The sequence below is a fragment of the Haliotis cracherodii genome, unplaced genomic scaffold (assembly GCF_022045235.1).
Source record: "Haliotis cracherodii isolate W230 unplaced genomic scaffold, xgHalCrac1.p SCAF_13, whole genome shotgun sequence".
Classification (NCBI taxonomy): domain Eukaryota; kingdom Metazoa; phylum Mollusca; class Gastropoda; order Lepetellida; family Haliotidae; genus Haliotis; species Haliotis cracherodii.
Genome location: NW_027266268.1, coordinates 38,346,951 through 38,374,927, shown reverse-complemented (window position 1 = coordinate 38,374,927; position 27,977 = coordinate 38,346,951). Strand labels below are relative to the sequence as shown.

General features: G+C 45.2%; 1 protein-coding gene across 1 annotated transcript; it reads right to left on the bottom strand.

The window, feature by feature from the left end:
* Positions 1-27,743, bottom strand: LOC139459905 (uncharacterized). Its single transcript, XM_071241629.1, has 9 exons — positions 27,640-27,743; positions 18,452-18,644; positions 16,360-16,492; positions 16,000-16,107; positions 7,827-8,003; positions 5,283-5,443; positions 4,231-4,474; positions 2,523-2,619; positions 1-1,744 (listed from the first exon to the last, which is right to left on the bottom strand). Exons 1-9 carry the CDS (start codon positions 27,666-27,668, stop codon positions 616-618), a joined length of 2,271 nt encoding a protein of 756 aa, XP_071097730.1. The 5' UTR covers positions 27,669-27,743; the 3' UTR covers positions 1-615.
* Between the last annotated feature and the right edge of the window lie 234 nt (positions 27,744-27,977).

The window sequence follows — 27,977 nt, the reverse complement described above, 5'->3', positions numbered from 1 at the left end:
TGTAAGTCATTATGTTTATTACAAAATATAATAGTAGAGGTGGTAGTAGTTGTTGTACCCGTAGTAGTAGGAGATGCTGTGGTCGCAGAAATAGTAGACTTGGTAGTAATAGGACGAGAAAGAGGAGTAAAACTTTGGAGTAGTGCTTGGAGTAGAAGTTGTAGTAACAGTAGCAGTAGGAGTAGTTGTAGCAATAGTAGTTGTAGGGGTGGGAGGAAGAAGTGTACAAGTTGTAGAAACAGTAGCAGATGAAGTAGAATATGTAGTAACAGCAGCAGCAGCAGTAGTAGTAGTTGTAGTATCAGTAGCAGTAGGAGTAGGTGTAGCAATAGTAGTTGTAGTGGTAGGAGAAAGAAGTTACAGTAACAACAGCAGTTGACAAGCGGGTGGTTACAACGTTACAGTAATATATAAAACACGACGTGTGGACTTCATTATGTGTATTACACAGTTAATGTGAAGCCAAGCTTGTTTACGTAAACAACCAGCATTTGAAGAATGTCGTGAAAGAGAAAATAGAAGGCATGGCATCGAAAAGAGATCTGGATAGATAACCTCATTTGCTTAGTCACTGGATCTCATTACAGGTATATCGAGTTGGTTTATCGTATCTCTTCACGAAGCAAGAACACTGAAGATGGAAATGATTGTTATCAGAACAAAGTGATGATAACTATACTGAAATGAAACTGCACCCGTTGTAGGTTTCGTATCAGATTCAGTAGCAGGTGTAGTGGCAGGTGTAGTAGCAGGTGTAGTAGCAGGTGTAGTAGCAGGTGTAGTAGCAGGTGAAGTAGGAGGTGAAGTAGGAGGTTCAGTGGTAGGTGAAGTAGCAGGTTCAGTAGCAGGTGTAGTAGCAGGTGTAGTAGCAGGTGTAGTAGCAGGTGAAGTAGGAGGTTCAGTGGTAGGTGAAGTAGCAGGTTCAGTAGGAGGTGTAGTAGCAGGTGTAGTAGGGGGTGTAGCAGCGATCCCCAACTCGCAATTACAGGATTCAAAGTCCAAGAGAAACTCCAGAGTCTTGGAGTTTGATCTTTCATAGAGGTAGCGCCGTCCGTGTTCCCACTCAGCTCCCTGGAAGCACGGATGTTCCCTCGCAGCCCTGACAGCAGGCACGCACTCCTGGAGACAGTCGCCCGTAGCAGCACAACTGCCGGTGACGTTGATGAAGATGGTGTCGAGTGGGTTTCCAACCGATTGAACATATAAGCCTGCCCAGTCACAGGTGCTGTTGTCAGGCTTGGAGACTGCGTCGGGGGCTGTAGGGGGTGCTGAGGGGGGTGCAACGTCTTCACACTCACACGACCGTAACTTCATGAGAAACGTGACCGTGCTCTTGACCCTTAACAGTTTATAGAGGTTATATTTCCATATATCGCCCTGGAAACATTTGTGCCGCTTTGTTGTCTGAATGGCGTTGTAACATGCCGGCGAACACTTCTCAAACAAGTTGCAATTGGTGTCCACAAGGCCATAAAGCTGCAATAATTCGGGGTCGGTTGAAATCGTCCTCCAAGCACAACCTTCGTACGTGTTCTCAGTGTAAAGCATGCAGTACGGAATGCTCTTGAAGTTGGTGAGGAATGGACTGTTGGAGTTCTGTTGAGGGTAGTAGGTGATGAAACTGTAGCACATCTCGTCGGACGTCGCAGCACCGAACATTGTTGTCGTAGACTTCTTGGAGGATGCGAACTCACAATGCGTCCTCAGCTCGTCACCAGGTCGGATCTCAATGGGGTCACTGAATCTGTGCATAAATCATTTACAATCAACAATATCATTTATATTGTGGTGACATGGTGGTGAAAATTGTATGACTGGATCATCGAAGATCAGTGGTGTTCACGGGGTGTTCGCGAAAGCAGTGTTTGGTATTTACGTCCATGTGTGCTTTAGCTTTATCCCCAACAGCGACTTACACTTACGGTCGACGCCTTAATTTAGAGTCAGTTGGCTTATCGGATCCTCATCATATCAGATAGGATTTCTTGTTATGTTTTTACACATTTTTCTAAAGATACCAGAATATAATCGCCTTGTGAAGTATATCCATTGACAACAGGCATGAGTTTGGTTCAACAGTAGTAAGTTATACCACGGCTAGTAAGTCCACATTAGTGAAACCTATGAGCACAACTCCGTACTTACAATTACAACATCTTAGGACTACCCTGATATATCAGTTATAATTATACACTAAATATAAATTATGTTTGCTAAAAGGAAAAGTACCAGATACTGTGAAGAAAGCCCGAAACTAACATTTCTCTTCTATTTTACTGATGTAACTGAGACCAGCAGCAGCCATATGGTCCGGTGAACGTTACGTATATGGAGGCTTAACTTGCACGTTAAAGGGGAAACTTCCTCTGAAACGAAGACTCGTTATTCCGGATAACTGTTAAACCGGACGAATAAATTGGCACTGTACAGTCTGCATTAAGGAGGTTTCATTTCACTGTTGTAAGTTTTTATACAAATTATCTGAAAGAGTTAAATTACTAGTTATATGTGTGATCACTTACTTGTGAAATAGTGGGTTGTCATAGTTATATTTAGGGTCACTTGCAACATCTCGGACTTTGACGCCATTCCTGTACAGCTCCAGAGATTGGGAGATTCCTGATGATTTACAAATTAGCACATAAATGAGTGAGTTGGGTTTAAAGCCATTTTGAACAGTGTATCAGATATATCAGATATATATATGTTCGCCTGATGTGGAGGGAAAGTCCCAAGTGATGCAGGTCTCAGACGTTTGCCACTTTGGTGAACCTCACGAGCATGGGTATGGTGCTGACAAACCTAGAAACATAATCTGCTCGAACTGGGACTCGAACCCACGATCATAGGTTCCTTGCACGCCAAATGGCCGCAACTCTGCACAGCGAATTGCAGCACCTTAAACGACTGGGCCACCACCCCTGCCCCCTATGGAGGTACATACAGAATGACAAACATCACAAATATTTATTAGTAGTTTCTGAAAGTACTACATAATATGTTCGTCAAAACAAATTACAAACAAATCTCTTGAAATATTTTGGAGATAAACCTTATGGGGTTTTTTCAATTTGGAGGTTTAAAACGTAGATTCGAGACACATAATTTTTATTCGAAACTGAGCCTGATACCACGACACATCACATGGTTGTAGCGAGGGGATTAGTGATGCGGTATCGGTGTAGCCGAATATATTCAGCTGTGAAGAGAGTTATCAGTGAAGATCGCGTTTATTCTGGTTATATGTTTACTTTACTTTTCAACATAACATTTGAACTACAGTAAACAACGGTTATAACGAACACGCTTATAACGAACTGACCGATATAACAAACTATTTTTTTAGTCCCGGCCATTTGTTGTATATATGCTGTATATATGCTTTTTACGAACTACGGTTATTACGAACTAATATAAGTCGTCCCTTTGAGTTCGTTATAACCGTAGTTTACTGTACTTCAGTGATATGCAGATATCTTGCATGTATTATACAAACGGAAATCCCCAGAGAAAAGGATGCGACCTTTGTAATGTTTTGTGGTAAAGTCCGCACCACTATTATGACATCATAAAGTTCTATCGTGTATTTCCTTTGGTGACCTGCTCTTTGCATGTACTCAATAACGGCTTGTCTCTTAAGCTTCTCCATTTTCCCATTTTCTCTCACTACTTCCCCGGTTGACTTCTCGAAAACAGTTACAGTTATCAGTCTGTACCGGGGTAGTGTGTCTTACAAGAGATGTTGTTCTTCATGCGCAGTGAATCCTCACATTACACAAACTGTTCTATTAAGCCTCATACTCCTTTTTAATATGGAGGCTTCTTTATCAATATTTGTGTTATTATTATTACATTGTGTTTGTTGCTGATAACGTTATTTTTATGATGGTCATCGTTCTTATCACTATTATTACACTAGTGCTGTTGTTGTAAACATTATCGTTATCAAGTCTTTGAAAGGCATTTAGAAGTGATAGAAAATAAGGAATTTATGGATGTCAACTTCTTTATTATGAGGAACACAACGTTTCGGAGTAGATGCTTACTCCTTCATCAGGCGATAAAGGATTAAGCATATACTCCGAAACATCGTGTTCCTCATTATAAAGAAGTCAACATCCATAAATTCTCTTTCTTATTATCATCATTGTTTATACTACTATATATTGGAGATGTTATTTTCATCCTTATCTGAAGCATTATTATTATCATTATTAAAACAGCACTTACCCAGGTAATGCATGTGGTTCAGGCTTGCTGTTACATAAATTGTCCCTGTGAAGGAACGGTTGGTACATGAACCGGGGGTTCTGGCCAGGGTCTTCACACTAGGTTCTCCAGGTGGGATCAGAAGGTTCTCTTGACCAGTTGTCAGAATACCTGCATCATAAGTTCGCAGGACCGGGGTGAAGTAGATCGTCATTCCTGATTGGTCGAAATAGTCACTCCTCTTTTCGGGATTGTTCCAATGCAGCTGTGAAAAGTGTGAATGAGTTAGAAAGAATGACACTTGACTGGTCTCCGGTCTCCCTGCACAAAAGCAGGCATTGGCCGAGTTCTTGTAGGCTGCGATTGGATGACCCTGAACATGGCATTCATTGGTTCTCAGTGTCGAATCGTTTGTCAGTTGTTAAATAGTGAAGTAAAATAGTTTTGGCCAAAATTAATATCAGCAGAGCAGTTTATGCTTTATCGCCCCAAGGAAAGATACATGTCTCCATGTTTACTTACATTCCATAATTAAGGACATTACGCATGCGCACATTTTACCGGATATGTCACAAAGCGCAAAGCTTCCGGTGCGAAACAGTTTACAATTTGTGTTTTTTGTTCTACCAACTTATGCTTCTCTAAAAGGTTGAATCGAAATATAAATATGAATACATTGGCGTAGCACAATATTGTTTTCAATGTTTTTATAGGCAAGGTTATATTACTTCTATTTGAAGTGAATTATTAGTATTTTCCCGGTAACGGGTATATATGTTCCCTTCTGAGAAGGCTTTGTTCTTTCAATAGGAGGACTGCATTGGCCAGGGATGAACTTAATACATTTCATCAATTATTATTTAAAAGGTTTCTAGTATCTGTTATTGTGTCTGAAATTTGTATTTTAGGTGATTGAAGTGGTTAAACTATGGTGGTAAACGACCTGGTCCACTTAGTGATTTAGCCGCAATGTTGTTCAAAGCAGCGTAATCTAAGCTCACTTACTCATTCAAGTATTGCATATAAATATCAGGAGGCCATCCTATCAACAGATGGCAGTAGCTGCAACTTACCTGAACAGCTAACTTCTTGAAGCCGTGTACCCCCATCCTGAATCCCACGGACTCGTGTATGCAGTCACCTGAACTGCCCAGTGTCCAGATACTTGTGACGGCCCGACAGCTCCCACCAGGAAGCATGCCGCAAGTAAAGGGAGCAAGGGATTCAGGTTCGTCTGAAAGAGGAGTAGACGGTCAAACCTCCTTCATGAAGAACCACCTGCATGGCCAGAGCGCCTGGACAGGAATGTCGGTGGTTTATTCACCCGGTCGCGTCATACCAACAGATGTTGAACAATTTAAAAAACTTTTGCGTGTGTCTGTGTGTGTGTGTGTGTGTGTGTGTGTGTGTGTGTGTGTGTGTGTGTGTGTGTGTGTGTGTGTGTGCGTGCGTGCGCGTGTGTATGTGTGTGTGCATGTGTCTGTCTGTATGTATGTGTGAATGTGTGTGTATGTGTCTGCCTGCCTGTGTGCGTGTGCCAGTGTGTGTATTTATGTGAATGTGTCTATCTATGTGTGTGTCTCTTTGAGTGGATATGTGTGTCTGTTTGTGTCTCTGTGAGTGTATGTGTGTCTGTATGTGTGTCTGTGTGTGTTTGTCTCTGTCTGTCTCTGTGAGTGTATGTGTGTGTGTGTGTCTGTGTGTGCGTCTGTGTGTGTATGTGAACGTGTGTGTATATGTGTGTGCTAATGTGTATGTATGTGTGTCTGTGTGTATGTTTATGTGTGCGCACGTGTGGATGTATGTGTGTCTCTGTGTGTGTCTCTTTGTGTGTGTCTGTTTGTTTTTCTGTGTTTGTCTTTGTGTTTGTGTGTGTATCTGTGTATCTATTTGTGTGTGTCTTTGTGTGTTTCTGTGTGTGTCTCTCTCTGAGTGTATGTATGTGTATCTCTGTGTGTCGCTATGTGTGTCTGTGTGTGTTTGTGTGTGTCTCTCTCTGTCTGTGCGTTCTCTGTGTGTTTCTCTTTGTGTATCTGAGTGTGTCTCTGTATGTGTCTCTCACTCTGTTTGTGTGTGTGTCTTTCTATGTGTGTTCGGTGTATCTATATGTGTCTTCGTCTCTGTGTGTGTATGCGTGTGTATGTTTGTGTGTGCCTGTGTGTGTCTCTTTGTGTGTGTCTGTGTTTCTGGGTGTGTTTCTCTGTATGTCTCTCTCTCTCGGTGTGTCTCTTTGTGTGTGCCTGTGTGTGTCTCTCTCTCTCTCTGTATCTGTGTCGCTATGAGTGTCTGTCTGTGTATGTGTGTGTGTGTGTCTCTGTGTGTGTCTCTATTTCTGTGTTTGTGTATGTGTCCTGCGTGTGTGTCGGTTTGTCTGTGTGCGTGTCTGTGTGTCTCTCTCTTTGTGTTTGTGTGTGTGTTCTGTGTGTGTTTCTGTATGTGTCTCTCTCTGTGTGCCTCTCTCTCTGTTTGTTTGTGTCTGTGTGTGGTCTGTGTGTGTATCTGTGTCCACATTTGTATGTAAGTGTGTCAGTGTGTGTATGTGTATGTCTGCGTGTTTGTGTGTCTGTGTTCGTGTCGTTATGTGTTTCTGCCTGTGTGCGTGTGCGTGTGAGTGTATTTCTGTGTCTGTCTGTGTACTTGTGTCTATGTGAGTGTGTGTGTGCAAATGTGTATGTATGTGTTTCTGTGTGTGTGTTTGTGTGCTTGTCTCTGTGTGTCTTTTTGTGTGTTTCTGTGTGTGTCTTTGTGTGTGTGTGTGTGTGTGTTTTTGTGTGTGTGTCTGTGTAAGCCTATGTGTGTTTCTGTGTGTATCTCTCTGTGTGTCACTCTCTTTGTTGGTGTGTGTATGTCTTTGTGAGTTCTGTGTGTGTCTCTGTGGGTGTGTATGTGTATGTACATGTGCATGCATGTGTGTCTCTGTGTGTGTGCCAGTGTGTGCTTGTCTATGTGTGTTTCTGGGTGTGTCTCTCTTTGTTTGTGTGTCTGTCTGTCTGTGTGTTTTATGTGTGTCTGTCTGTGTGTGTTCTGTGTGTGAACATTTGTATCTATGTGTGTCTGTGTGTTTCTGTGTGTGTGTCTGTGTGTTTCTCTATGCGTCTATGTGTGTGTGTGTATCTCTCTATGTGTTTGTGAGTGTGTCTGCGTGTGTTCTGTGTGTGTGTGTTCTGTGTGTATGTCTGTTTGAACACAAGTGTATGTAAGTGTGTCAGTGTGTGTATGGGTGTGTCTGCGTGCCTGTAAGTGTATCTTTATGTGTTTTATGTGTGTGTCTCTCTCTCTGTGTCTCTGTGTCTGTGTCTATGTGTTGATGTGTGTGTCTCTATGTGTTTCCCTGTGTGTGTTTCTGTGTGTGTGTTTCCCTCTGTGTGTGTGTGTGCGTACGTGCGTGCATGCATGCGTGCGTGCGTGCGTGCGTGCGTGCGTGTGTGTGTGCACGGTTTGGGATCGGAGTGGATGCAGCAGTTGGTAAACGTGGACTGGGGGTCTATCTGTCAAGGCATCTCCACATGCTATAGTTATTTGTCAAGGTTAGGTTGCTGGGATCTGTCAAACCCGCATTGTCACGGGTTGAATGTCTACAGTTTTCACTCTGATTACCTGGTTTACTTTACTGTTACCTTCAGTGCAGCCGAAGATGACGGCGTGGTGCATGATGTTGACGTTGTCGATGATGGGCTTGCTGGCAATGATGTGGTAGTCGGTGTCGTTGGGGATGGAGAAGATCTGACACATGTAGGTTGTTTCAGCTGGTGGCACGGCAGTCCTGGGTATCTTCAGATCCATGTTTCGCACGTCTAGATGGAAATTGGTCGCAATGTTACTCAATATGTTCCGAAATGTTGTAACCGGGTGCTCAGGTGTAAAATTGGGTGAGGAGAGGTATCTGTAACCGGGTGCTCAGATGTACAAGTGAGTAAGGGGAGGTATCTGTAACCGGGTGCTCAGATGTACAAGTGAGTAAGGGGAGGTATCTTTAACCGGGTGCTCAGATGTACAAGTGAGTAAGGGGAGGTATCTGTAACCGGGTGCACGGATGTACAAGTGAGTAAGGGGAGGTATCTGTAAACAGGTGCACGGATGTACAAGTGAGGAAGGGAAGGTATCTGTAACCGGGTGGTCGGATGTACAAGTGAGTAAGGGGAGGTATCTGTAACCGGGTGCACGGATGTTCAAGTTGGTAAGGGGAGGTATCTGTAACCGGGTGCACGGATGTACAAGTGAGTAAGTGTAGGTATCTGTAACCGGGTTCACGGATGTTCAAGTTGGTAAGGGGAGGTATCTGTAACCGGGTGGTCGGATGTACAAGTGAGGAAGGGGAGGTATCTGTAACTGGGTTCACGGATGTACAAGTGAGTAATGGGAGGTATCTGTAACCGGGTGCATGGATGTACAAGTGAGTAAGGGGAGGTATCTGTAACAGGGTGCACGGGTGTACAAGTGAGTAAGGGGAGGTATCTGTAACCGGGTTCACGGGTGTACAAGTGAGTAAGGGGAGGTATCTGTAACCGGGTGCACGGATGTACAAGTGAGTAAGGGGAGGTATCTGTAACCGGGTGCACGGACGTACAAGTGAGTAAGGGGAGGTATCTGTAACAGGGTGCACGGGTGTACAAGTGAGTAAGGGGAGGTATCTGTAACAGGGTGCACGGGTGTACAAGTGAGTAAGGGGAGGTATCTGTAACCGGGTGCACGGATGTACAAGTGAGTAAGGGGAGGTATCTGTAACCGGGTGCACGGACGTACAAGTGAGTAAGGGGAGGTATCTGTAACAGGGTGCACGGGTGTACAAGTGAGTAAGGGGAGGTATCTGTAACAGGGTGCACGGGTGTACAAGTGAGTAAGGGGAGGTATCTGTAACCGGGTGCACGGATGTACAAGTGAGTAAGGGGAGGTATCTGTAACAGGGTGCACGGGTGTACAAGTGAGTAAGGGGAGGTATCTGTAACCGGGTTCACGGGTGTACAAGTGAGTAAGGGGAGGTATCTGTAACCGGGTGCTCGGATGTACTAGTGAGTAAGGGGAGGTATCTGTAACCGGGTGCTCGGATGTACAAGTGAGTAAGGGGAGGTATCTGTAACCGGGTGCACGGGTGTACAAGTGAGTAAGGGGAGGTATCTGTAACCGGGTGCTCGGATGTACAAGTGAGTAAGGGGAGGTATCTGTAACTGGGTGCACGGATGTACAAGTGAGTAAGGGGAGGTATCTGTAACCCGGTGCATGGACGTACAAGTGAGTAAGGGGAGGTATCTGTAACCGGGTGCACGGACGTACAAGTGAGTAAGGGGAGGTATCTGTAACCGGGTGCACGGACGTACAAGTGAGTAAGGGGAGGTATCTGTAACTGGGTGCACGGACGTACAAGTGAGTAAGGGGAGGTATCTGTAACAGGGTGCACGGGTGTACAAGTGAGTAAGGGGAGGTATCTGTAACAGGGTGCACGGGTGTACAAGTGAGTAAGGGGAGGTATCTGTAACCGGGTGCACGGATGTACAAGTGAGTAAGGGGAGGTATCTGTAACCGGGTGCACGGACGTACAAGTGAGTAAGGGGAGGTATCTGTAACAGGGTGCACGGGTGTACAAGTGAGTAAGGGGAGGTATCTGTAACAGGGTGCACGGGTGTACAAGTGAGTAAGGGGAGGTATCTGTAACCGGGTGCACGGATGTACAAGTGAGTAAGGGGAGGTATCTGTAACCGGGTGCTCGGATGTACAAGTGAGTAAGGGGAGGTATCTGTAACCGGGTGCTCGGATGTACAAGTGAGTAAGAGGAGGTATCTGTAACCGGGTGGTCGGATGTACAAGTGAGTAAGGGGAGGTATCTCTAACCGGGTGCTCAGATGTACAAGTGAGTAAGGGGAGGAATCTGTAACCGGGTGCTCGGATGTACAAGTGAGTAAGAGGAGGTATCTGTAACCGGGTGCACGGATCTACAAGTGAGGAAGGGGAGGTATCTGTAACCGGGTGCTCGGATGTACAAGTGAGTAAGGGGAGGTATCTCTAACCGGGTGCTCAGATGTACAAGTGAGTAAGGGGAGGAATCTGTAACCGGGTGCTCAGATGTACAAGTGAGTAAGGGGAGGTATCTGTAACCCGGTGCAGGGATGTACAAGTGAGTAAGGGGAGGTATCTGTAACCGGGTGCTCAGATGTACAAGTGAGTAAGGGGAGGTATCTGTAACCGGGTGCTCAGATGTACAAGTGAGTAAGGGGAGGTATCTCTAACCGGGTGCTCAGATGTACAAGTGAGTAAGGGGAGGAATCTGTAACCGGGTGCTCGGACGTACAAGTGAGTAAGGGGAGGTATCTGTAACCGGGTGCTCGGATGTACAAGTGAGTAAGGGGAGGTATCTGTAACCCGGTGCTCGGATGTACAAGTGAGTAAGAGGAGGTATCTGTAACCGGGTGGTCGGATGTACAAGTGAGTAAGAGGAGGTATCTGTAACCCGGTGCTCGGATGTACAAGTGAGTAAGGGGAGGTATCTGTAACCGGGTTCACGGATGTACAAGTGAGTAAGGGGAGGTATCTGTAACCGGGTGCTCGGATGTACAAGTGAGTAAGGGGAGGTAACTGTAACCGGGTGCTCGGATGTACAAGTGAGTAAGGGGAGGTAACTGTAACCGGGTGCTCGGATGTACAAGTGAGTAAGAGGAGGTATCTGTAACCGGGTGCACGGATGTACAAGTGAGGAAGGGGAGGTATCTGTAACCGGGTGTTTGGATGTACAAGTGAGTAAGGGGAGGTATCTGTAACCGGGTGCTCAGATGTACAAGTGAGTAAGAGGAGGTATCTGTAACCGGGTGCACGGATGTTCAAGTGAGGAAGGGGAGGTATCTGTAACCGGGTGCACGGATGTACAAGTGAGGAAGGGGAGGTATCTGTAACCGGGTGCTCAGATGTACAAGTGAGGAAGGGGAGGTATCTGTAACCGGGTGCACGGATGTACAAGTGAGGAAGGGGAGGTATCTGTAACCGGGTGCGTGGATGTACAAGTGAGGAAGGGGAGGTATCTGTAACCGGGTTCACGGATGTACAAGTGAGGAAGGGGAGGTATCTGTAACCGGGTTCACGGATGTACAAGTGAGTAAGGGGAGGTATCTGTAACCGGGTTCACGGATGTACAAGTGAGGAAGGGGAGGTATCTGTAACCGGGTGCATGGATGTACAAGTGAGGAAGGGGAGGTATCTGTAACCGGGTTCACGGATGTACAAGTGAGGAAGGGGAGGTATCTGTAACCGGGTTCACGGATGTACAAGTGAGGAAGGGGAGGTATCTGTTACCGGGTTCACGGATGTACAAGTGAGGAAGGGGAGGTATCTGTAACCGGGTTCACGGATGTACAAGTGAGGAAGGGGAGGTATCTGTAACCGGGTGCATGGATGTACAAGTGAGGAAGGGGAGGTATCTGTAAACAGGTGCTCGGATGTACAAGTGAGGAAGGGGAGGTATCTGTAACCGGGTGCTCGGATGTACAAGTGAGGAAGGGGAGGTATCTGTAACCGGGTGCACGTATGTACAAGTGAGTAAGGGGAAGTATCTGTAAACAGGTGCTCGGATGTACAAGTGAGGAAGGGGAGGTATCTGTAACCGGGTTCACGGATGTACAAGTGAGGAAGGGAGGTATCTGTAACCGGGTTCACGGATGTACAAGTGAGGAAGGGGAGGTATCTGTAACCGGGTTCACGGATGTACAAGTGAGGAAGGGGAGGTATCTGTAAACAGGTGCATGGACGTACAAGTGAGGAAGGGGAGGTATCTGTAACCGGGTGCTCAGATGTACAAGTGAGTAAGGGGAGGTATCTGTAACCGGGTGTTTGGATGTACAAGTGAGGAAGGGAAGGTATCTGTAAACAGGTGCATGGATGTACAAGTGAGTAAGGAGAGGTATCTGTAACCGGGTGGTCAGATGTACAAGTGAGTAATGGGAGGTATCTGTAACAGGGTGCACGGGTGTACAAGTGAGTAAGGGGAGGTATCTGTAACCGGGTGCACGGATGTACAAGTGAGTAAGGGGAGGTATCTGTAACCGGGTGCACGGATGTACAAGTGAGTAATGGGAGGTATCTGTAACCGGGTGCTCGGATGTACAAGTGAGTAATGGGAGGTATCTGTAACCGGGTGGTCGGATGTACAAGTGAGTAAGGGGAGGTGTCTGTAACCGGGTGCTCAGATGTACAAGTGAGTAAGGGGAGGTATCTGTAACCGGGTGCACGGATGTACAAGTGAGTAAGGGGAGGTGTCTGTAACCGGGTGCTCAGATGTACAAGTGAGTAAGGGGAGGTATCTGTAACCGGGTGCACGGATGTACAAGTGAGTAAGGGGAGGTGTCTGTAACCGGGTGCTCAGATGTACAAGTGAGGAAGGGGAGGTATCTGTAACCGGGTGCTCAGATGTACAAGTGAGGAAGGGGAGGTATCTGTAACCGGGTGCTCAGATGTACAAGTGAGTAAGGGGAGGTGTCTGTAACCGGGTGCTCAGATGTACAAGTGAGTAAGGGAAGGAATCTGTAACCGGGTGCACGGGTGTACAAGTGAGTAAGGGGAGGTATCTGTAACCGGGTGGTCGGATGTACAAGTGAGTAAGAGGAGGTATCTGTAACCGGGTGGTCGGATGTACAAGTGAGTAAGGGGAGGTGTCTGTAACCGGGTGGTCGGATGTACAAGTGAGTAAGGGGAGGTGTCTGTAACCGGGTGCTCAGATGTACAAGTGAGTAAGGGGATGTGTCTGTAACCGGGTGCTCGGATGTACAAGTGAGTAAGGGGAGGTATCTGTAACCGGGTGCTCGGATGTACAAGTGAGTAAGGGAAGGAATCTGTAACCGGGTGCTCGGATGTACAAGTGAGTAAGAGGAGGTATCTGTAACCGGGTGGTCGGATGTACAAGTGAGTAAGGGGAGGTATCTGTAACCGGGTGCTCAGATGTACAAGTGAGTAAGGGGAGGTGTCTGTAACCGGGTGCTCAGATGTACAAGTGAGTAAGGGGAGGTATCTGTAACAGGGTGCACGGGTGTACAAGTGAGTAAGGGGAGGTATCTGTAACCGGGTGCTCGGATGTACAAGTGAGTAAGGGGAGGTATCTGTAACCGGGTGCACGGGTGTACAAGTGAGTAAGGGGAGGTATCTGTAACAGGGTGCTCAGATGTACAAGTGAGTAAGGGGAGGTATCTCTAACCGGGTGCTCAGATGTACAAGTGAGTAAGGGGAGGTGTCTGTAACCGGGTGCTCGGATGTACAAGTGAGTAAGGGGAGGTATCTGTAACCGGGTGCTCAGATGTACAAGTGAGTAAGGGGAGGTGTCTGTAACCGGGTGCTCCGATGTACAAGTGAGTAAGGAGAGGTATCTGTAACCGGGTGCTCGGATGTACAAGTGAGTAAGGGGAGGTGTCTGTAACCGGGTGCTCGGATGTACAAGTGAGTAAGGGGAGGTATCTGTAACCGGGTGCTCAGATGTACAAGTGAGTAAGGGGAGGTGTCTGTAACCGGGTGCTCGGATGTACAAGTGAGTAAGGGGAGGTATCTGTAACCGGGTGCTCCGATGTACAAGTGAGTAAGGGGAGGTATCTGTAACCGGGTGCTCAGATGTACAAGTGAGTAAGAGGAGGTATCTGTAACCGGGTGCTCAGATGTACAAGTGAGTAAGGGGAGGTATCTGTAACCGGGTGCTCAGATGTACAAGTGAGTAAGAGGAGGTATCTGTAACCGGGTGCTCAGATGTACAAGTGAGTAAGGGGAGGTATCTGTAACCGGGTGCTCAGATGTACAAGTGAGTAAGGGGAGGTATCTGTAACCGGGTGCTCGGATGTACAAGTGAGTAAGGGGAGGTATCTGTAACCGGGTGCTCAGATGTACAAGTGAGTAAGGAGAGGTATCTGTAACGGGGTGCTCAGATGTACAAGTGAGTAAGGGGAGGTATCTGTAACAGGGTGCACGGGTGTACAAGTGAGTAAGGGGAGGTATCTGTAACCGGGTGCTCAGATGTACAAGTGAGTAAGAGGAGGTATCTGTAACCGGGTGCTCAGATGTACAAGTGAGTAAGGGGAGGTATCTGTAACCGGGTGCTCAGATGTACAAGTGAGTAAGAGGAGGTATCTGTAACCGGGTGCTCAGATGTACAAGTGAGTAAGGGGAGGTATCTGTAACCGGGTGCTCAGATGTACAGTTGGGTGAGGAGAGGTATCTGTAACCGGGTGCACGGATGTACAAGTGAGGAAGGGGAGGTATCTGTAACCGGGTGCGTGGATGTACAAGTGAGGAAGGGGAGGTATCTGTAACCGGGTGCACGGATGTACAAGTGAGTAAGGGGAGGTATCTGTTACCGGGTGTTTGGATGTACAAGTGAGTAAGGGGAGGTATCTGTAACCGGGTGCTCAGATGTACAAGTGAGTAAGGGGAGGTGTCTGTAACCGGGTGCTCCGATGTACAAGTGAGTAAGGGGAGGTATCTGTAACCGGGTGCACGGATGTACAAGTGAGGAAGGGGAGGTATCTGTAACCGGGTGCTCGGATGTACAAGTGAGTAAGGGGAGGTATCTGTAACCGGGTGCTCAGATGTACAAGTGAGTAAGAGGAGGTATCTGTAACCGGGTGCACGGATGTACAAGTGAGGAAGGGGAGGTATCTGTAACCGGGTGCACGGATGTACAAGTGAGGAAGGGGAGGTATCTGTAACCGGGTGCGTGGATGTACAAGTGAGGAAGGGGAGGTATCTGTAACCGGGTGCACGGATGTACAAGTGAGTAAGGGGAGGTATCTGTAACCGGGTGTGTGGATGTACAAGTGAGTAAGGGGAGGTATCTGTAACCGGGTGCACGGGTATACAAGTGAGTAAGGGGATGTATCTGTAACCGGGTGCACGGGTGTACAAGTGAGTAAGGGGAGGTATCTGTAACCGGGTGCATGGATGTACAAGTGAGTAAGGGAAGGAATCTGTAACCGGGTGCACGGGTGTACAAGTGAGTAAGGGGATGTATCTGTAACCGGGTGCACTGATGTACAAGTGAGTAAGGGGAGGTATCTGTAACCGGGTGCACGGGTGTTCAAGTTGGTAAGGGAGGTATCTGTAACCTGGTGCTCGGATGTACAAGTGAGTAAGGGGAGGTATCTGTAACCGGGTGCGTGGATGTACAAGTGAGTAAGGGGATGTATCTGTAACCGGGTGCTCCGATGTACAAGATTGGGACTTGAAAAAAATAATTATGCTTCAGGTTGTTAAAAAAAGAAAATGCTTTCCGCAAAAAATCACATTGCTACAAGATGTATTTCTTAATCAAACATTCGGGGTTTACCGTTTTAGATATCTGATTTTATAGCTGTAGCTGAAATATATCTAATCTCAATACAAAAACCCAGGCAAGCCTTATCACCAAAATAACATGATGATGTACCACTTTTGTGAAACCCACGAGAACAGGTATGGTACAGACTGACCAGGTATACCAGCGGGGGTCGGAACGTTGGAACGAATCCACGAAAGCAGATTTTGGTAGGACCAAGGTACATAACCCTGTAGAACACTCCACTCAATGAAGCGGTTGTAAACTACGAATATCATAATCTGTTTAAAAATATATAGCTGGCATCGGTGAAGCAATAACACCTCTCTGTGGAATGGGGTCCACAGTCAGTCTAAAGCATGTCATATTATGGGTCATAATAATCATCGCATCAACTTAACAACAAATGGGTGGAATGGACATTACTTGTCCCTTCCAGAGTGGGGTGGTATGTACTCGAGCGGGTATCCACACACAAATATAGACTTGATTCCCCGCCATACAGTGGGAAGGATACGTACTGACGTCATTGATGCCATTGCAGGTGAAGTCCGAAGACTGACAGGCCGTCAGTACCCAACTCTCGTCTCTGGCCAGACACTTGGGGTCGTTCCAGGGGTCACACACACCTGGGGTACGGAGATTTAACATTTGAAACAACTTAATGGTGTACGTTAAAGTATGTTTATAATGTTTTCATTTTCGAAATTTTGGGGGAAATTTAACATCGAATCGCACCCTTTTCTCAATGCTTATGATGTTTATGTTAAGTGATTCGGGATTCAAGGGTGAGCAATGAGAGTTACAAATTGGATAGTATTCGGGATTCAAGGTAGGCTTCAACCCCATTAACTAGGTCATGTGACACATCTCACACTCACCTGGGTGGGATAGCGTTGAACCGGTGGGGTTTGTCATTCCCTGTGACCAGGTACAGTTGGGGTCGCCCAGTTCCTGACCATTGGTCAATCCGTCACTGTCCGAATCTTTCTCACACAACGCTCTTGTCCATTCCTGGGGTGACAAAAAACGTTTTTACTGGGTGTTTTATTGCTTGGATTACAAATGAACCCATCCAAACTGACGTAAATTCTTATAATTTCATACTTTGTAGTTTATTGGTCTCGCCCAATAAACAAGGTTTGCTTAAATTCAAAGTCCTCTTGTTTCGCGGAAGAACATTGCAACAAGGTTATTTTGTCGGTATTTGCCGGCTCTCGGTCACATACGTTTCCCCACTCCCCACGATATTTGGGATTAAAATCTTTAAAATAGGTAAGAGGAAAGTGAAAAAAATATAAACATGACTAGACGTACCGAGGCGAGGTCAACCATCAAATGTGGATGTATATATGACGTCAAATAAGTTTGTTAAGCGGTGCATTTCGAGTCGAACGGGAGCATGAGGATGAAATTCATACTTGAAAATGAAGTTTATGGAACAGTTATGGAAAATACTCGACGTATAAACCCTCCCATGGCATTAGCAATTGGGAATATCACTGATTTATGAATGTGTTGGTTGTGTTTGGATAATCGCTAACGATGTGGAATGGACCAGTGGGTATTGAACGGGGTGCTCTGAAACTTGTGTGTTTTGTGTCAGAGTGTGTTATATTTGGCGTTTGTGATTTGTCGCGCGTGCTGTAATAGTTTACTTGGCTGGTGTTTCTTGTCACCTGAGATGGACCTACTGTATGACCTGATGCCAGCATCATTTCCGTGCCCCGTCACTCATGTGCCGCCGCTTCTCGGCCTAGAATGCACGGAGAAAGTCGGCCAACTCAGAAACCGGAATAGTAATTCCGTCTACGGGTATTTTCTCGTCCCCGATGACCAATCGATAAAACAGGTAGGCAGGTTTTTTGTTCTTTTGATTTAAGTTTCTTTCCTTACCTATTTTTTTAAAAAAGCAAGATTAATTTTATTTGCTGATTTGCTGTGTCTTGGTTTCTCAAAATCTTGGAGGTGTTTTTTTCCGATACGATTGTGAATCGGGTTTTAGTTTGGGATTGATCAGGGGCAGTCGCTTTGATCTGTGTCGGCGGCCACATCTGAGCAGGGAAGATCTAGTCTACAACATTGTTTTCATATGCAATTGTTTTGGTGCTAGATTCATGTCATTTCCGAAAACAAGGAGTGGAAGTCAATATCGCTCAATAAATCAATTTCGTTCACCTTAGTAATTTTACAGAATTGATTTTCTTCACTTGCGTTTTTAGTATTGATAGAAGGCAATTCCATATCCAAATCACCGTAAGGACAATCCATTTTGTTTCATGTAGCAGCTAGACGACATCAAACACCAGATGAAATGTTACAAGACCAGGCAAAAATACTAAATCAATTATATTGCTGAAAACAGCAGGGATTAAAAAGAAAATGGAAAGAAACGAGTTGACCGTAAACACCGATCGAGTATTCGGGGAAATCCGGAAAGTAGTTTCACACAAAAATGTTTACATCGTGTGAACTTTTCTGTCCGTTCACAGGTGTATGAACGCCAAATATCAGATCACGTGACTACCCATTTAGCCAATCAGCATTAAAGAAACAGTGTAAACTTTAAAGTATGAAATTATTTGTATTAGGATGTCTGAATTTTTTTTTTATATCTGTGTGTATTTCCCGGCCGAACCATGGGTGCCTGATGCGTTGTGTGTGTTTTGTATGTTTAATGTACACATCGAGTTTCCTAAGACCCGCCAGAGGCAAACCGTGTCTACCTCGCAAAAACAAACATGTCATGGAAATCAAATGAAGCTGTGCTGAAATATAATCTGTACGTCACTATGGGTAGATAAAATGGTTGTGTGGTATGTTGTGACTATCATACATGCCTTAGGGGCTTTCGATTTAATATCATCCCCCACCCACCTATGATCCCCACCCACCCCAACCAGCCCCACCCAACCCAACCCAACCCCATCCCCAATATCAAATGGTCGGACTTTATCCACAACTTGCACTCACCCTGCCATTGTCTGCAAAATCCTGTCCGAAGGTGTTCCTGACCCCGCCCCCCGCCATCAGCTTGTGCCCCACCCCTGCCCACGTCTCCCCGGGCTTGCAGGGGCTGGGGACATTGTGACCGTTGGGTATTTTATTTCGGTAGGGAGCGTACCCTGAGCCCGTGTGCAGCAGCGTCACGAAGAACAGTGCCCATCTGCAAACAGGAAACACAGTAAAATGTACGAGGGATGGCTGACAAGTTCTAAGCCTAAGTGGGATATCTCAATCGGATTGAAACAAACTTTTGCCACCAACAAGTACAATCATTTAGTGAATCATAGACATAAGAACTGCAACTGTGTTATTATTGTCTTTGAACCAGACCATCTTGTGAACCTACCCATTGAAATCACCAGAAATTGACAAAACTGGCTATAGGGCAGTCATCAAGTACCTGAAACTGAAAGGGCTAACTCCAACACAGATACATGCTGACATGGTCTCCACTTTAGCGGATGATGCCCCTTCCTTTTCCAATGTAAAGAAGTGGGCTGCGGAATTCAGGTGTGGCAGAGAGAGCCTTGACGATGACCCGCGTCCAGGAAGGCCTTCAACAGCAACCATTCCGGAAAACATTACCCGGGTGCATGACATGGTGATGGCTGATCGACGATTGGCCACTCGATATATTGCCAGTGTTGTGGGCATCTCTCATGAGAGGGTTGAGCACATTATCACGAACGAGTTAGGAATGACAAAAGTTTCTGCAAGATGGGTGCCAAAGCTCTTGACAGCGGATCAGAAACGTGTCAGATTCCTGATTTATGCCGTTTTGAAGCAGATCCCGATGATTTTTTGGCCCGATTTGTAACCATTGATGAGATCTGGATTCGTCACTTTCAACCAGAAACCAAAATTCAGTCTAAACAATGGAAGCATCCTTAATCACAAGCGCCCCCCCCCCCCCCCCCCCAAAAAAAAAAAAAGCCAAGTCGGTTCCTTCTGCTGGAAAAGTGATGGCTTCAGTCTTTTGGGATTCCAAGGGTATTCTGCTGATTGACTATCTTGAAAAAGGCCAGACTATCAATGAAAGATATTATGCTTACCCACTGAGACAGTTGCCTGAAACTATCAAAGCTAAGCGACGGGGAATGCTCACTAAGGGAGTCCTGTTCCACCAAGACAATGCTCCTGTTCACAAATCGGTGGTTGCCATGTCAGCGATCCATGATTGTGGCTTCGAACTCATTGACCATCCCCCTTATTCTCCGGATTTGGCCCCGTCAGAGTTCCACCTGTTTCCCAAAATGAAAAAGGAAGTAGCCAGTCGCCATTTTCCTAGTAATGATGACGTCATTTCCGCTGTGAATGATTTGTTTAGGGTGGCTGAAGAAACCTTCTTCTTGACAGGCATCCAGGCCTTGCAGCATCGCTGACAAAAGTGTGTAAACCTGGAAGGGGACTATGTGGAGAAATAAATGAAATCCATCGACTTGGTACGGGTCTTTCACAGTTAGGCTTAGAATTTTTCAGCCAGCCCTCGTATATCATGTATAGCTAGGTTAATCATATATCGTTAGTCATGGGACACCGTTTGCGACACTTTTATGTGAACACTATGCATGTGGACGAAGCAGTACTAAAGTGCCTGTTAAATATTGACCTATGGTTAAGCATAGAGAGGGAGAGATCTGTGATAGAGAGGGAGAGATTCGTGATAGAGAGGGAGATATCCATGATAAAGAGGGAAAGATCTGTGATAGAGAGGACGAGATCCAATATAGTGAGGGAGAGATCCGTGATAGAGAGGGAAAGATCCGTGATAGAGAGGGAGAGATCTGTGATAGGGAGGGAGAGATCTGTGATAGAGAGGGAGAGATCCGTGATAGAGAGGGAGAGATCCGTGATACAGAGGGAGGGATCCGTGACAGAGAGGAAGAGATCTGTGATAGAGAGGGAGAGATCTGTGATAGAGTGGTAGAGATCCGTGATAGAGAGGTAAAGATCTGTGATAGAGAGGGAGAGATCTGTGATAGAGAGGGAGAGATCTGTGATAGGGAGGTAGAGATCCGTGATAGAGAGGGAAAGATCCGTGATAGAGAGGGAGAGATCTGTGATAGAGAGGGAGAGATCTGTGATAGAGAGGGAGAGATCCGTGATAGAGAGGAAGAGATCCGTGATAGAGAGGAAGAGATCCGTGATAGAGAGAGAGAGATCCGTGATAGAGAGAGAGAGATCCGTGATAGAGAGAGAGAGATCCGTGATAGAGAGGAAGAGATCCATGATAGAGAAGGTGAGATCTGTGATAGAGAGGGAGAGATCTGTGATAGAGAGGGAGAGATCTGTGATAGAGAGGGAGAGATCCGTGATAGAGAGGGAGAGATCCGTGATAGAGAGGGAGAGATCCGTCATAGAGAGGGAGAGATCCGTGATAGAGAGGTAGAGATCCGTGAGAGAGGTAGAGATCCGTGATAGAGAGGGAAAGATCCGTGATAGAGAGGTAGAGATCCGTGATAGAGAGGTAGAGATCTGCGACAGAGAGGGAGAGATATGTGGTAGAGAGGGCGAGATCCGTGATAGAGAGGGAGAGATCCGTGATAGAGAGGGAGAGATCCGTGATAGAGAGGTAAAGATCCATGATAGAGAGGGAGAGATCTGTGATAGAGAGAGAGAGATCTGTGATAGAGAGGGAGCCATTTATGATAGGAAGGGAGAGATCCGTGATAGTGAGCGATAGTGCCAGATAATGCCTGGGCCATGATGACATAAAAACGGTAAAACAACGGGGCCGACGATCTCGTCGCGGAAGCGCTCTTCATTTAGATTTCCCTCTACCACTATCAAACGGGTCCTCTGTCTTGCTGTATCTGAGGCGGCAGCGTACGGCTTGTGAAGGTATTCGTCGAAGGCCAGGGATGCTTCTTGCAGTCACTGTTGCTGGCTGGAATCGATTTCGTAGGTATGTTGTTCGAATCCAGTTGTCTTGTCGATTATTGGTTACGCGTGGCCTGCCACTCCGAGGATGGTCTCTGACTGCATTCGTCTGTTGCCAACGTTGCCATAAACGCCAAATGGTGTTTCTGTGGACGTTAGATTGTACTTGCAACACCACGTTGACTCGATCCTGCTTCAAGCATATCAATGGCTCGCAAACGCTCATTTTCGGACAGGCGTGGCATTTCGTAAAGTTGAATAATTGCGTAATTTTGTTGCTTTTCTGAGTGGTTGTTGTCAGCACGATGCTAAACAATGCATATGGAATCCCGTTAACGCACATGTTTTTATACCCATTCTAGGGTAGTGAAAGGCATGGGGCTTGCATAAAAGTCAACTTTTGCATGGAATGCATGCTTTTCTACAGCAGTTGCGTTTTTGTGATTTGATTCCATACATGTACCACAATATTGAAAACCAAACTTTACTTGTTTGAAAAATACACTAAAATATTGGTGTCACAGGAACTTTTGTTGTTGAGTATAGTAATAATGATAATAATCCGTCAATGACATACATTGAGCGGCATTCACTTGCTTACTATGTACGCTGAGAAGTCAGAGTGACAAGCAGTTTTTTCATCCATTGTCCGGATAGGGATATGTGTGTGTGTCACGGAACGTTTGTTGTGGAATGCGCTGTAGAAAGTCACAGTCTAAGCTGGGGTCGAGGACGAGGAGGCTGTCACAGGTCACCAACTGTGTAAGGCCATACTATTAGAGCCGAGGACTGTTTGCATAGTTCGTTGTAACAAGACTCTTTTCAACTAGTCTTGAAAAAAATAAGACGGGCATATAAAGTGGGGGCAAAGATGGGTCGATTTCAGAATTCGTCAAAAGTTCAAACAATACGTGACATATAATTAATCCTTCATGTCAGTTTTCACATTTGAGGTGAAGAAAGCGTTTGGCCTCAAACATTATTTTTTCAAAACATCACAAATCTCGCTTCTTCTTAAATGGACACCGATTTTCTTGACCGAAGAAAATGCATGCCATAGATACCTTTTCGTCGAAGTTGATTTTCTATTTTTGTGTTCACATACAGGTAGAGCCTTAATAAATAGTCCATTATTATATAATATCATTCACTAATATATTTCACGATCGTTGTGTATGAATATGGCCGCAGTGGTGCTATTAATTTTGTTGTTCCTTAAATGTCGGCCATGACAAAATCATTCTTAAACTCTCGGCAGGGTTTATACAGGTTGCTTCATCTGAAACGTCAACCATGACGCAATTAGACGTAAACTCCCCGCAGGGTGTTCGTTATGATCAAGATTATGTTCCAGACGTGTCCCCCAACCGGGAGTTTGGATGTGAAGTGATGTGACTACAGGTGCTGGCTGACCAGACTGTTTGACCACTCCTCGTATTAATAGATGATACATAAACTAGGGCGCAAGTTTACGACCTGTGGCTACATTGTTTTTACGGAAAAGGATGCCGATGGCCACTACAATGCAATTTAGTGAGCGGTTTGGGGTTAACGTCGCCGTTGACGTTGCTCCAGTCACGACCTGTGAGACTCCAGGTGACACACTTCGAGGGTGTATAACACATTGGCACAAGGTGAGTATGGTGATGTCAATGGGTCAACAGCGGACCTTGAATTCGAGCCCATGATCTGCGGATCCTGCCACAGCCAAGAGGCTTTATGTGATAAAGATAAGGAATTGAAGACTTCGAGAAAGGCATATGCAAATGTACTGAACTGTAAGTTTTACTTCTGATACGAATGAGGATATCTTAATTACAGACAATTCTGATGGAGGTATGACTTCCCGTTGAAATAATGAAATTGAAAATGGTCTATATTTCTTATATATACTTTTTCGTTGAGTGGGCAAGAGCTCGAGGCTTTATTACCCAGAGAGCTTAGCAGAAGATACGAGGGATCCTATGTCGTACAGACGCATCACACAAGCAGGGTGATATTAATTGTACCGTGGTGTGCTCAATAACAGATTATGTAAGTATCCTGAACTTCATGACCTTTTATTAGACTCTCTAAATGGCTTTAGAAGAGGACGGTCATTAGTAGAACATATATCAACCCTGACATATGCATGTATACTCGTAATCGAGATCTGGAAAAGTAACAAGCAATCGACCTTCATTGCCTGAGGAAAGCCTTGAGGTGAGGTGAGGTGAGGTGAAGTTGGGTTTAACGTCCCGTCCAAGATTATTGCACTTATATAGCGACGTGCATGCACGTGTGTGTGGGGGTGGCTACTTGTACTAGTCCGGACTGATGCCGATTTATAGTGCTAGCCCACTGAGATACCATACCGCAGTTTAACATGAATACCCCACTCAGACACAGTATACTGACTCCAAACCGACCAGTCCTTGTTTGAGCCCCTTAATGCCGAGCGCCAGACAGGGTAACAACAAGTACCATCTTTTCACGTCTTTTGGTAAGACGCGGCCGGGGATCGAACCCCAGACCTTTCGCTCTCCAGGCGGACGCTCCACCACTAGACCACGGAGGCGGTCAGGAACGCCTGTGATTGGCATATATCCTGGGGAAAACAGCGAAGCATCGGGATTAGTGGCAGAATAGTTTCTTCTCTTGTGTCGCTATATGAAGATCTTCAGGGCTGCGTGCTGCTCAGCGGACACTATACAGCTTGGTTTGAAATCAAGTGTGGACTAAAACAGGGATGTCTCCTATCTCCCTTCTTTTTAATGTGAACGTTATTGATCTAATCACAACGATAAATGAGATGTCACTGGAGTAGCTGTCGACGACGAATGTGTCAGTATACTTGCTTATGTGGACGACGTGGTCATCATCGCCGACATTGAAGATAACAGGAACCTGCTGCTGGACCGTTTGAACACAAGGTGCCACCGAAATATAATGTCAGTTAACAAAGTCAAAGATCATCCATTTCTGAAAGCCGTCAATTAGTGGCAGAAATACAAGTGTTTTCAAGTATGGATCCATGACTACAGATAACGTGACCAGCTACAGCTACCCCGGCCTCCTCCTAACAGAACTCCCGTCAGGATCAAGGGTACAGTAGGTCTTCAGCATCCCTTGCTTGCCGTAAAAGGCGACTATGCTTGTCGTAAGAGGAACTAACGGGATCGAGTGGCCAGGCTCGCTTACTTGGTTGATGCATGTAATCGTATTCCAATTACATAGATCGATGATCATAATGTTAATCACTGGATTGTCTGGTCCAGACGCGATTATTAGCTGACCGTCGTCATACAGCTTGAATACTGATGATTGCGGCAGAAAACAACAACCAAACTAATATGGCTGAAATACTGTTCAACGTTAACCGCTTCCACTCCCGTCTACGCACTGGTACATACAATAGCGCTCCTGGTTATACAATAGCGGTACACAACAAACTAACATACTAACATAACAAACAAACTAAATTTGTAAATAGAAGCTAAAGTTGTAAATATTGCATTCAAACAGAGATATTGAAATAGATTTGTTGGAGAAAACACATTAGATCTCAGGGGGCGGTCGGGTAGCCTAGTGGTTAAAGCGTTCGCTCGTCACGCCAAAGACCCGGGTTCGGTTCCGGACATGGGTACAATGTGTGAAGCCCATTTCTGGTGTCCCTCGCCGTGATATTGCTGGAATATTGCTAAAAGCGGCGTAAAACCATACTCACTCACTCACTCACTCATTAGATCTCACATTCCATCAATCGCGATATGGCTGCAATATCGCCGATGCGATGAAAAATTTAACTCACTTCACTCACATTCCATCTCTGCCGTATCAAACTTGTTACTTGAACAAGACTACCCTGGATAGAATATAAAGCCTGCGTGTCAGTTTTCAGTGTCGTGGCGAAGACGCAATGTGTAAATAGCAGCTAAAGTTGTACATATTTCATTCAAACAACGGGGCACGGGTGGCCCAGTCGTCTAAGGCGCCGCGATTCGCTGTACAGAGTTGTGTCCCTTGGGCACGCCAGAAACCTAGGATTGTGGGATCGAATCGCCCCGATTATGTTTCTAGGTGTGTCAGCACCATACCCGTGCTCGTGGGTTTCACCAAAGTGGTAAACGTCTGAGACCTGCATCACTTCGGGCTTTCCTCCCACATTAAGCTGACACGCCGTGATATGACTGGAATAATGTTAAAAGCGGCGTTAAACCCAACTCACTCACTCTCTCATTCAAACAACGATACAGAAATAGATCTGTAGGAGAAATATGCGTTGTTCTTATCATTCCATCTCTGCTATTAGAAACTTGTTCCATATCAAATATCTTAAATTTATACAACAATGCTCAACATCTGATAACTTTGTAAGTCGACGATTTAAAAAAACTGTAAATACTATAATTACTGATGTCTGGATTGATAACATTCCCCCAACAACTAACCATAACGAAACTAACTGCCTCTACAAGTACTTTGTAGGGCACACATATACACCGTGCATATTTTAAAGTATTGGATGGTATCCGATTGTTAAACATGGGAATCAACATACACCGAGATGGTTTGAAACAACGAATACAAAGCATTCTTTAAAAGCAGCAGTCTCATTCACATAACGCGTATCGTGAAAATCAGCCTGTAATTTTAACACCTTTGTTATCCGCAAGGCCCTAAATATAATTCATATCATTAGAGGTTATGGTCCTGGCATACCCTTTCATTGTAATGTAATTGAAGAATGACTTGAAGTTTTTATTGTTGTACAGTAAACTACGGTTATAACGAACTCAAAGGGACCGCTAATTTTAGTTCGTAATGACCGTAGTTCGTTATAAGCATGTATACAGCATATATGCAACAAATGGCGGAGACTAGAAAATAAGTTCGTTATAACGGTCAGTTCGTAATAAGCGTGTTTGTTATAAACGTAGTAAACTGTAAATAGTTATTCTGTCATCCCGGCTAGATGTCACGTTATGTGTGATAAAATAACCATAATCAGTACTTTGTTTGTTTGTTTAATGCCGCACACAGCCAAACTGTAGAAGTTTTACACCATGAATAAATGTCTTTGTTTCGACATACTCCCACTTCACATCATGCGTAAAGACAATACAGTTATTATGAGCAATTCCACAGCCGTAGGATACGATTATCTGCACTCATCAAAGCATGACCACCTGACCCTCCGATCCAGTTGACCCCGAGGCCTCTTATGACAAGAAAACGACTAATTAGACCCAGACCCCACCATACATGTAGTCGATACGCACGTTCAAAAAGTTGGTTGGTTGGTTTGTTGTTTAACGCCGCACTCAGCAATATTCCAGCTATATGACGGCGGTCTGTAAATAATCGAGTCTGGACCAGACAATCAAGTGATTAATATCATGAGCATCGATCCGCGCAATTGGGATCGATGACATGCATCAACCAAGTCAGCGAGCCTGACCACCCGATCCCGTTAGTCGCCTTTTACGACAAGCACAGTCACCTTTTACGGCAAGCATGGGTTGCTGAAGACCTATTCTATCCCGGAATCTTCACGGGTCCGTTCATAAAGCGGGGACACCTCGGTTTGCCGGCACCTATTGTTCTGGGTTAAAAATTACCCAACCATTACTGACAAGTGTACAATAGAGGGATTATGAGGATTAAAAAGGGATTTAAAAGAGGGCAACATGACTTTCGTTATTTTATTTCTCATGTACATACAGAACATTATAAATCATACATGTGTCATACATACAAACTTAAAAATAAACTTAAAGTCAGAAATTAAATTAATTATTTACACTTCACATACATTTTAACTCACAAACCAATAAATCTTGCCACAGAATCAGCATATTCTGTTGGTGACTTGAGCCCTGCCAACAACTTATTTTCATTCTGAATACGCTATCCACATTGCGGTACTTCCTCCTCTTTCCTATCCTTTAGATAAACATCTAAATTGCCGGCACATTTAATCTCTTATCATAACATTCAGGGTTCCGGCAAACCGAGGTTAAACCCCAAAAAGCAAAGGTTCATATGACGTCGTATGTTCAGTAAGAACGAGCTCCCTTCTATGTTTGTTCAATAGATGCTGATTATTGATCAACCGTGACTATCAATAGCATATGTGCTTAGTGAACCCGCGGCGTACAATCCATAAATACACCACAATAAAAAATCCTGTCGTGCTGATCCAGTGATAGAATCAGTTTACACGTTTATCACATTTACGCGTTAAACTTTGAACGGTAAAACAGTAAAGGTAACACATATCAGTCGGAACCTACCTGTACGAGGTGACAGCCATCGCCAACATGTTGTAGGTCCTCAGCTTCAACCAGTTCTAATGACCCACGACAATGGGCCCGAGAGAGCATGTAAAGAAACGCAGTCACGCGGCTCGTGACCACGTGATCGAAGGCTACATAAAAACCTCAGTAACTTTCTTCTTTTCACATTACGCAACTCCAGATTTGAAAGCGAGGCTCGGAGGGCATAAGTTGAAGCCAGGATCGTATGTTTTTTTAAACTATACATTTATATACCCCAGGTATCTAGGTGCTAGTATCTGCTCAAATGCGGTTTAATTTGTTCCCAGACCAGTGGCTCTGTTTGCATTCCAGTA